The 11,681-nt window shown below is 42.9% G+C and overlaps 1 protein-coding gene across 7 annotated transcripts in view; it reads left to right on the plus strand.

Annotated features, from left to right (window-relative positions):
• NRG1 (neuregulin 1) overlaps positions 1 to 2,072 on the plus strand; it is a 178,329-nt gene extending 176,257 nt beyond the window's left edge. For all 7 annotated transcript variants that reach the window (XM_054178399.1, XM_054178401.1, XM_054178403.1 and 4 more), the window contains one exon: positions 1,069 to 2,072. In XM_054178399.1, the coding sequence (XP_054034374.1) occupies positions 1,069 to 1,720 (652 nt within the window). In that variant the 3' untranslated portion in view covers positions 1,721 to 2,072. The remainder of the gene's footprint in view (positions 1 to 1,068) is intronic.
• Positions 2,073 to 11,681: the final 9,609 nt, after the last annotated feature.

The raw sequence follows: 11,681 nt of genomic DNA on the forward strand, positions 1-11,681 counted from the left end.
TTGGAGCTTAGAAAGATTTTAATCTTGGACACAGATGAAATTCAGGTGGGTGAACTTCAGATAAGAACAAAAGCAAAGCTAAGCTATGCAAAATGTCATACCGGGCACTGTGCCTTTGATCAAGAGGTTTCAAGCAGATCCTCACTTGGCATGAAACCACATGACCTCACAGCATTTCATGGAGCCCTGATCGTTCAGACCAGCTGAGAACCTCACATTTTTTTGTCCTCTTCCTTTCGGATAAACTCTGTACTGGCACCTGAGCTTGGTTTTCAGAAATCAGCTTTGACCACTACCCTTCCCACAGAAACTTATGAAGGAATAGGGACTAATTTTGCATGAACTCTAGGCCTGACTGTCTTCTCTGTCAACATTTGCTCCCACAAAAGAACAAATAATACTTCACGGTTCTTTGCCGACTGATGTACCAGCTAAGGCAACGAGCACCCAATGAGTGTAACAGCACAAATTTGCAACAAATTCTGCTCTGACTCACAGCAGTGATGAAAATTAGCAGAACCTGGCTCTGGATTCTGTCCAAATATTACTTTATTCCTTAGCCTCAGACAATCTGGTTGCCAGAAGAGGGTGATGTCCCAAGAGACTGTCCCTCAGTTCCCTTCTTTTACTTACTCCTGTGTGTTTGCATGCACCTCATATTTTGCTCAGGTCCTACCAAAAGTGCAGTAGCCATTTTATTTTTGAGAAAATGCTTGCAAACGCATTTTGTTTCTGGCACCCCCCCAGTCTCTGAATCCCATTCCTGGATTCATTCCTGCAAGTTATTCTGGCAAATAATTTACAGAATTGTCATAGCTCTTCTGAGGTGAAGAGACCTGAAGGCTTCGCCTGAGACACGGGGGATCGCCAACATTTTTGCCCAGAGTTCCAGAGGTCACTGGGTTTATAAGATTAGTAGCAATACGAAAGTTTCCCCTGTATCCTTGTGTGAGCATGCTGAGGATCTTAAGAGATCCCTGCCTTTTCCCTCACAACCCAAATGAGCAGCCGTGTTCACATTACTACAGCTTCTTGTGCTTGCAACCTTTCCCCATCTCTTTTCTTCAGGTATGTCTCAGCTATGACCACACCAGCTCGCATGTCACCTGTTGATTTTCACACTCCAACTTCTCCCAAGTCCCGCCCCTCCAAAATATCACCACCGGCTTCCAGCTTGACTGTCTCCGTCCCTTCAGTGGCAGTGAGCCCCTTCATAGAAGAGGAGCGACCACTGCTGCTGGCAACCCCACCGACACTACATGAGAAATACAACCACCACCTTCAGCAGTTCAATTCCTTCCACCACAATGCTGCTCACGAGAGCAACAGCCTGCCTCCAAGTCCACTGCGGATAGTGGAGGATGAGGAGTACGAGACCACGCAGGAGTATGAACCAGCACAGGAGCCTCCAAAGAAACTCGCCAACAGCCGGAGGGTCAAAAGAACAAAGGCCAGTGGTCACATTTCCAGCAGGGTGGAAGCGGACTGTGACACAAGCTCCGAGAGCAGCAGCTCTGAGACCGAAACCGAAGATGAAAGAATAGGCGAGGATACACCATTCCTAAGCATACCGAATCCCATCGTGACCAACCTGGAGCCAGCCGCTGCCTACCGGCTCACTGAAAGTAGGACTAACCCGGTGAATCGCTTCTCCACACCAGAAGAGTTGCAAGCAAGGTTGTCCAGTGTGATAGCTAACCAAGACCCTATTGCTGTATAAAATGAAAAACACATAGATTCACATGTAAAACTTTATTTTATATAATGAAGTATTCCACCTTTAAATTAAACGATTTATTTTATTCTAGCAATTCCGCTGATAGAAAACAGGAGAGGAAGAAAACTTTTATAAATTAAATATACGTATGTACAAATGTGTTATGTGCCATATGTAGCAATTTTTTACAGTATTTCAGAAATGGGGAAAGATATCAATGGTGCCTTTATGTTATGTTATGTTGAGAGCAAGTTGTGTACAGTTACAATGATGGCTGACCCATAGTATTTAGCAAAACCTTCTAGCCCTCAGTTACCCTGGCTTTTTTTGGTTTGGGTTTTTTTGGGTTGTTTTTTTTTTTGTGTGTGCATTGCACTGGATGTATGATTTGCAAGAATTGCAGAAGTCCCTCTGGTCGCTTGTGGTAGAATCCCCAGATCAAAATGCCCTGTGATGGCACTCCCACCCCACCAGAAAAAAAAACCACACACACACACACACACTCATACACGCGCACACACACACACACACACAAAAGGGAAAGAAAGGGGGAAGGAAAAAAAAAAAAAAAAGGGAAAAAAAAACCACAGCAAAACAAACAACAAACAAAATATATTCTTCTACAAGAAGTTTTATTTGCTTTCAGTATATGAAATGAGTTTTGTCTGCTCTCTGCCAGCCAAAAGGTTTGCTTCTTTGAGCACTGGGATAATAGTAGATTCAACAGCATGCTACTATTAATTACAGCAGGATAAAAAACAAACAAACAAACAAATAAAAAAGCCAATCTGCATTAAATAATGTTATAGAAAGAAAGTAATGTTGTGATTTTAAACCAAATATATTATTAATCAGAGGTTAGCTTGTAATCACTAGGAGCTGCCATTTCATTATTTTCCAGATATTAATTGTTGTAGTTATCCCTTAGAAAATGGATTTAGGTTAGCTGAAGCTTTGAACCCAATATTCTAACATGACAAAAAAAAAAAAAAAAGAAAAAGGACAAAAAAAAGGGAAAAAAAAAAGAAAGGGAAAAAAAAACAAAATAAAATAAATTTTTTTTAAAAATAGTTTAAGTTAATGGGGCAAATATAATAGCAGATATCTGTAACCAAGCAAGGAAGAGAACTGGCTGGAAAACAAATGCCACTAATAAAAGTGCAATCAGTTTTCACCTCTATTTTTTAATGTTGATTTCTAATAGATGATTTATCCTTTTGTTTCCTCTCTCAATTTTCTCCCCTTTCTTCTCCTCAGAAAGAACCCTGACAGGCTTCTAGCAGTACCTTGTTAGAGTTGCTGTTGGAGGAAGGGTTTTGGACACAGAAATTACTTTCAGGGAAAAGCTGATGTGGTGCAGGCAAGTAGGAAGAACACAGTAGAAGTATGGAGTTCATTTCTACTTGCCTTTATTGATTCCATTATTTGGGGTGAGAAAGGCAAGTCTCGTGCAAAGCCCATTTATGAAGGCAAGCACAACATGTGGGTTACATCCATGATGTGCATGGCTATTTGATAACCATGTTTGTACAGCCAATGATGGCCTTAAAGCCTTTGACTAGTAATGGACAGGGGTGCTGTCAATGCTGCAGCAATTGCATCCATTCGGACAGAAGCAAATGGCCTCTTTTGCACTAAATTCCCATCAGTTTAGTCAGGGTCACTGCATCTTCTTTTGATTTTTGTTGTGCATAAAGTTGGCACAGCATAGACTCAGGATTGATGTGGAAAACAAATGTTTTTCCAAGCTCCAGGGATTCTGAAAATGAGAGCATATGTTTTACAGGTATTACTGGACTCTAAATAAGAGCCATGTCAAGAGAAAAAGAACTTCAGCCAAAATGCACTCATCCTTTGGGCCAAACCCTGGTCCCAGTTAAATGAAGAGAAATAAGTCAAGGGAATTTTGTGATATGCAAACCCATGGAATGAAAGCCCCAACTCAGTAAATTGTTCAAGCATATGCTTATTCTAATCCCAGCAAAAGTTACCCTCAGCGTGTCCTAGGCTTCCACTGACACACCCAGCGCATGCATGCAGTTGAGCACGCATTTAAAAGTTTTGTTAAACAAGGTGTCCTCTTGATTTGACACCCAAAAGCAAAGTCTAGTAAATGAAGCTCTTCATCAGGGTGGTGAAAATTAGTGAGTCGTTCACTGTGTAAATCAGCCACATCTCATTAGTAGGAACACGAGTGAGTCTACCTGACCACTAGATTCAGCAGAAAAAGACCTTAGTATAAGAAGAAGTTGATGACAAAGTTGTATACCAGGACCTTGGTAGTAGAAGCAAAAGGCTAGGAAACTAGCACAACTTTTTGCTCCATGATGGCTGAAATAGCACTGGTTATTCCAGAAGTCTATGGGAGATGACAGCGTTTGTCAAATACATTCTGTCTGGACTTAAGTCCATCTTGCTGTTTTTTTCACAGCTAGCATGTACCTGAACACACTTTGCCTTTGCAGACCAAAACAAAAGGTATCTACAAATTCTAGATAAAGTACACTCATTTTTCATCCCTTCATGCTTATTTATCTGCAATCCCATGCAGCAAACACCCATTTCCTGAGTAACTCTGCCACTCAGCAGCACAGAAAGCCAGGTGGGCTTTCCTAATGCACACCACTCATGTTGCTTTGCTGAGTTTCCAGAGGCACTTGAAAATCTGCCCTTTCAGTAAAGTCCCAATACTGCAAACATCTTAAATAATAGATAAGACAGGAAAATGATGACAAAGGAGCAAGAGATTTACCCCAGAATCAGTGGCAATGTAGAGATTGTAACAGAAGCCTTTTGTAATCTCCTCCAATATAGGTCTCCCAGAAGGCCAGCTTTCATTGAAGTGTCTGTGATAGCCCAGACAGGCTACCAGGGTGGAAAAGGAACTTGCTTTGAAGTGGAGTAAATTATTTAACTAGCAACACTGTTGTTATTATAAAGGGCCAGTATAAAACTAAGGAGCAATTGCAGGCTGGGGAGCTATACATGTGAGATTTATTTGGTGTAGGTCTAGGGGAAAATATCACACCTCTTCTGTTGCTATGCCTCAAAGTCAGATTGGTGTGCAGCCCCTGCTTCTCCTCCCCTTGGTACATATAGTAGTGTGTTATAAGATAAGCATGAAATTAGGCTGGAGTCTTCACATGGACCTAAGAACAAGAAAATACAATTGGGGATATGGCTGCCTAAGCCCTTAGGTCTTTGGGGAGAACCCAGCCTTACAGCACAATTCATGCAACAGCAAGTTACAGGACCTGCCCTGGCTTGGTACTCACAGAAGTGAGAGCAGGACACAGACCTCCACCTCTGGACTTGCTTTTAGGTGCACTGTGAGGGTGGTCTGTGTCAGCAATGTGTACATCCCGAAGTTAGGAAGTCTACATGGCCACAGTTTCTGCTGGCAGGCTGTAGCCAGCTCCTGCTGGCCAAGGAGCTGAGAATTGCAGCAACACAGAGCAGAGCCAGCAAGTGCCTACAGAAAAGGCCAGCTCCCCTGTTGGGGATATTTGCTTCATTACCTAGATGTCTGAGCTAGGCAGTCCCAACACCTTTGAGCCATCACTGTCATGGAGGGAAACATTCCAGTGATGGCAGAGTTGCCCTGGTTTCTTTCCATGACGTATTGCTTGAGCCATGAGTTTTCCTTGTGCATGTGTTCATATGCAGGAATTATTACAGGATAAAAGGCTTCCTTCAGGGGCGCATATCTGGAATATGTTTTGCACAAACTGTTACAATCTGCTTGTTACAGTTGTGAAAATCATTACAACTCTACAGAGGTTCTTATGTAACAGAGATAAACATACTCCCTCCTCTTGGCCCAGTTCTTTCCTCACTTGAGCCACCCCAGCACCGCCAGGTTTAAGAGATCAATCACTGCCTTTATCAGGGAAATAGGGAAGTTCCTTCTCTTTCCAGTTCTCCAAAACAACAACACTGCATCTCCCTGCTTCACTCAGACACATTGCAAGTAGTTTCCTGAGCACTCAGGATAGCAATCTTGTGTCCCCTCAGAGGACATGCTTCTCAGCCTGTTGAACACTTCTTGGCCCTGCAGTGTGTCTACTTACCATCAACTGGGACTTACTTCTAGTAAGAAACTAAAAAAGCACCTATGTAATGCTGCAGAGAAGGGCAGACAAAGAACATGGCCAATTATCATAATTTGTAATTCTCTATTCTATTGTAAATACATCTTGTACATACTTAGATGTTTTCATCATTTACTGTCTTTATGGATTATGTGTTATATGAGACTCTCTTAGTTTACTGTATAACACTGTAAATAACATAACATCCTTTATTATTTATGCATAGCATCTAACATGTGGAGAAAGTTATCCTCGTATTATTTTAAGATATATGTCAAAATATGTTGCGTTTTTCTTTTTTGCTTTGAAAAAAAAATGTAATATATCCTCTTTTTCCCCTCTTTTCCTTTAAAAGAAAAATGAATGCTAATTTATTGTTCAGGAGAGAAAGGGGATGTAACTGAAAGGCAAACTGTTCAAAGAACATGCTATGGAAGCCAGAAGCTACTGATAAACTAAAGAATTTATTATCCCAAATACAGCAATAAGTAATTGTTGATTTATTAAGGTTTTGTTATTAATTTTCAGTAAAAGAGGTGCTGCATTAAATTGTTTATGTGTTGTACTGGCCCAGCTGCTCAGCAAGCTGTGTCAGGTCACTAGCCAACATCTTTCTGGATCCAAACACTGTTGTAAAGGGCATGTTCTGTCTTTGTGAGCCACTGTTCCCTGAATTTTCTGTCTTGTCCCTGTAGAGATCTCCAACAGGCACTCTTGTTCCTAGGTACAACATTTTTAGTTTCTTAAATAAGAATGACTAGCTTTACCCTGACCACTGCTACTCCAGCTTGTGGCAGAAATGATACAACCCTAGAATCACAGAATCATTTTGGCTGGAAAAGACCTCTGAGATCATTGAGTCTGACCACTGACCTAACACCACCACAGCCATTAAACCATGTCCCAAAGTGTTAGGTCTACAAGTTTTTTTTAACACCTCCAGAGACATGACTCTACCACCTTCCCAGGCAAGCCTGTTCCGATGCCTGACCACTTTTTCAGTACAGAAACTTGCCCTAATATCCAAGCTAAACCCACCCTGGTGCAACACTTACTCTTATTCTACCACTTGATACTCGAGGGAAGAGATCAACACCCAACCCATTACAAACCTCATTTCAGCTAATTGTAGAGAGCAATGAGGTCTCCCCTCAGCCTCCTTCTCTCCAGACTGAACAATCTCAGTTCTCTCAGCCACTCTTCATCAGACTTGTTCTCCAGCCCTTCACCAGCTTTGTTGCCTTTCTTAACAGCAAAGAGCCCAAAGCCAAACACAGAATTCAAGATGCAGACACACCAGTGCCAAGTACAAGGGCACGATCATTTCCCCACTCCTGCTGGCCACACTATTTCTGATCAGGCCAAGATGCCACTGGCCTTCTTGGCCACCTGAACACCCTGCTGGCTCACATTCAATCAGCTGTCAACCAGCACTCCCAGGTCTTTTTCTGCTGGGCAGTTTTTCAGCCACTCTCCCCGAGGCGTATAGCATTGCGTGGGGTTGGTATGACCAAAGTACAGGACCCAGCACTTGGCTTTGTTAAACCTCAAATGACCTCAGCCCATAGATCCAGACTGTTCAGATCCCTTTGCAGAGCCTTCCTGCCCCCAAGCAGAACTTTCCCACTCAGTTTAGTTTAATCTGCAAACACACTGAGGTTGCACGCAATTGCCTCATGCAGATCATCAGTAAAGATGTTAAAGAGAGCTGAACCCCAAAACTGAGCCCTGGGAAACACCACTAGTGACCAGCCGCCAACTGAATTTAACTATTCCCCACCACTCTTTGGGCCAGTCAGACAGTTTTTAACTCAGTGAAGTGTTCACCCATCCAAGCCATGAGACCCCATTTTTCCAAGAGAATGGTGTGGGAGACAGTGTCAAAGGCTTTACTTAAGACCAAGTAAGTATCATACACATCCTTTCCCTCACCCACTAAGTGGGTCACATTATTTTAGCAAGAGATAAGTTCACCAGGCATAACCAATCTTGGGGCTGTGAGAGCCTGCTCTACAAAAAAATTTACCTCACTGCTCAGGAATAGTTAATAAAGCAAACCATATACTAGGAAATACTAGGAATTACTAAGTAACAGAATCACAGAATGCCAGGTTGGAAGGGACCCCAAGGATCATCTGTTCTAACCTTTCTAGTTAATAGTATAGTTTAAATTAAATGGCCTAGAACCCTGTAAAGTTGAGTCTTTAAACTGTAGGGGAATCCACTACTTTCCTGGAAAATTATTCCAATGTCTTAACTGTTCTCATTGTGATTTTATTTTTCTGGATTCCAGTCAGAATCTCCCCAGGAGTAACCTGTACCCATTACCCTTTGTCTTTTCCATGCAAATCCTTGTAAAAAGAGAGTCTCCATCATCCTGGTAGCCACCTTTTATGTACTGGTATGTGGTAATAAGATCTCACCTAAGCCTTCTCTTCTCAAGGCTGAACCATCTCAAGATGCCATCACCATGACATCGTATAAGTTCATTATTTGTGCAGATCTCAAATACCATGAGTGGTCCTGGTCTTCTTGTCTCAGAAGAGAGATAGTATAATGGAGAAGGGTTTGGAGGGCAACATGGGTGAATTAATATCTTGATCAGGTGATGTTCGGGGAGCACTGAGCAGGCTGGGTCTCATTAGTCTTGAAGAAGGGACAGCTGAGGGGAGATATCACAGACGTCTATGGAAACATAATCATCAAGTGTAGGAAAGAACTCACTGTTCAGTGCCTTTTCCAATACATGAAATACATGGAAATCGAGCACCATATTCAGAAAGCTGTGGCTCTTCCTATGAGATGTAGAGACCACAGAGACCAACTTGCTGTGGCAAGTTGCAGATTCTGAAAGTTTCCATGGGTTCAAGAGCAACAAAGTTGGTGAGGGGTTTGGAACATAAGCCCTACGAGGAGAGGCTGAGGGAGCTGGGGTTGCTTAGCCTGGAGAAGAGGAGACTCAGGGGTGACCTTATTACTCTCTACAACTACCTGAAGAGAGGTTGTAGACAGATGGATGTTGGTCTCTTCTCCCAGGCGGCCAGTACCAGAACAAGAGGACACAGTCTCAGGCTGCGCCAGGGGAGGTTCAGGCTAGATGTTAGGAAAAAGTTCTATACAGAAAGAGTGATTGCCCATTGGAATGGGCTGCCTGGGGAGGTGGTGGAGTTGCCATCACTGGAGGTTTTCAGGAGAAGACTTGATGGGGTGCTTGGTGCCATGGGTTAGTTGTTTGGGTGGTGTTGGATTGGTTGATGGGTTGGATGCTATGATCTTGAAGGTCTCTTCCAACCTGGTTTATTCTATCTATATGTATTCTAAGAGGGAAGCAGAACTTAGACAGTAACCCAACAAGAATAACTAAATCCATGGAAGCCACATCAGGTCTAGGAAATATCTGAACTGAAACCATGGAGGTTCTGTAAGATGGAAACAGCATGCATACTTACCCTGCTCTCACCATTGTCCAACTATCTGCCGCTCTTGGACCGAGGGCAGGCCAGATATCTGATCTGGCTGCCCTTACATGGTAACTAGTATGGAAGTCATTTGCTGTGGAAGTAATTTGCTATTGACAAGCATTAAATAAGAGGAGAAAAGCAAGGAGGGAGGAAAGGAGGGAAGAAAATAGCAAAAATATCTTGGATGCCTTTCACATCCATTTGTTCCCAGGCCTGGTAGAAACATGCAGATCAGATTACTTCCATTTACCTGTAGGTACTGAATGAGATACCAACTGAGGAGGGATGGAGGAATGGAAGAATAGAAGAATAGAGGGATTGAGGAATGGAGACACAGAGAGAGGAACAGAGGAAGGGAGGGAGAGATTGACATGGGGTTTCTGTCACCCTCTCTCCCATTTTCAACACAGAAAGTGAAGATCTGGCAGGCCAATCAGCCCTCAGGGCACGTTCAGTTCCTTTCTAACAACTTCTCTGTCTTGCCACTGCATGTACAGTGATCCTGTAGAGGGTGTCTGGCTGCTCAGGCTATTTGCCTAACCTGAATGTCTTGGTTGGGCAGCACCTTGTTACCTCAGAGCAAGGCATGGCACAGTACAACTACAGAGGAAAGGAAGACACTTCTTTCATCTTGCATTGCAGGTTGTTGTAAAGGGAATTGGTTGCTCTGAAAAGCAAATCTCCTTAGGCATGTTTACTTCTCCAATGGCATTTCTTTGGTGGGAGAGTAAGGCAGAGGATTTCTGAAGCAATTTAGTACCATAAGAACCACTCAACACATCACATTAGACACAGAACACAGTGCTTAAAGGAACACATCCTTGGATGCCTTAATTGGATGCCTTTGCAAAAACATTTTTGTCACTCCATGCTGTCTTTATCCTATTGTCTCTCTCTGCCAAGCTTCTGCCTCTGCACAAGACCTGAAAGCAGATGACCTTAGGGAACATTCCAGGAAAAGCAAGCAAGCCCTTCTCATTTCTGCAGCCCACAGCTGGGTATTCTCTTAGCATGCCAACTCCACCTAGTTATGAGTGCATGATTTGGATGATATGTTCCCCAGGTTATATCAGTCCTTCTCAGATAGAGGTGATGAAAAGAAAACTATACTAAATGCCTCAAGATGTTACAGCTAGTCTCTGATGATTAACCTGTGTAGCCCAAGAAAATCAACATGGACTGTGCTCAGGTTATGAGTCTGAGAACTCTTCTTTAGAGAAAAATGGGAATTGTTCAGAGCCAATCCTCAATGCCTGATACTATGATCTTTTGCTGGAGTCATTACGAAGTATGCCTTATGTCTCCAAACTAAGTGTGGCTGGACAAATGTCACTAATCACTGGTATGTTCCTGGTGCCCCCATTTCCGCCCATCAAGACAAGGACATAAAGAAAGTTCCCCATCTCTCAGCAGAGAAGAGGTGTACCATGATCAGGCCCATGCACCTCTAGGATGGCTGCATGTCCAGGGACACTAAGGCTCTCTCCACTTGGGGAGTATTTAGAGCTCTGCACCTTCTAAGCATTCCAAAGATTGTCTGGGTCTGAGACAAAGCCATGAGTAGCATCAGAATGATTTCCCATTGAAATTTAACATTTAATCTTTAGTCCAGGAACATTTAGACTATAGTCCAGGAACTAACCTAGCACCAATTTTAGTTGGAACCTGGACTGAGGTTTTAATTTAATTTCTTTCCCTCATTAGCAAGAGATAGCAAGATATTTCTTTGCACTGGATGTGATGCTCTGGGAAATCAGCAGAGAGGAACCCTTGCAGCAGTGCATAGAAACTACCATCTCTTCTGGTAACAGCAACAGAGGAGGTGGTGAGGGCATCATTGCAAACTCACAGGCTGGTCAGCTGATAAAGAGTACAATTATTGTTAACAAATGATTCCTAGAATCACATTATCAATATGACTGGAAAAGACCTTTAAGATTGTCAAGTCCTACTATCAGCTTAGTCAACCAGGGACACTGCTACACCGTATCCTTGAGCTCCATATCTGGACAGCTTTTAGATACATTCAGGGATAGTAATTCAAGCACTTCTCTGGGCAGCCTGTTCTGGTCTTTGATAACCCTTCTGTTATAGAAGCTTTTCCTAATGTATAACCTAAACCTGCCCTGACATAACTTGATGCTGTTTCCACCTGTCCTGTCAGCTGTGGCTTGAGAAGAGAGACCAACACCCTTTTCTTCAGACTAAACAACCCCAATTCCCTCAGCCACTCCCTATAAGACTTTTTCTCAAGACCCTTCACAATCCTTGCTGCCCTTCTCTGGACCCACCCCAGCACCTCAATGTCTTTCTCATACTACATTTCCCTGTCGACAACTGTTAGACCACATCTCTAAGCACTTTATCCAAGTGTCTTTTAACCACCTCCAAGGATGGTGACACCACCACTTC

This window comes from Dryobates pubescens, chromosome Z, assembly GCF_014839835.1.
Source record: "Dryobates pubescens isolate bDryPub1 chromosome Z, bDryPub1.pri, whole genome shotgun sequence".
Taxonomy (NCBI): Eukaryota; Metazoa; Chordata; class Aves; order Piciformes; family Picidae; genus Dryobates; species Dryobates pubescens.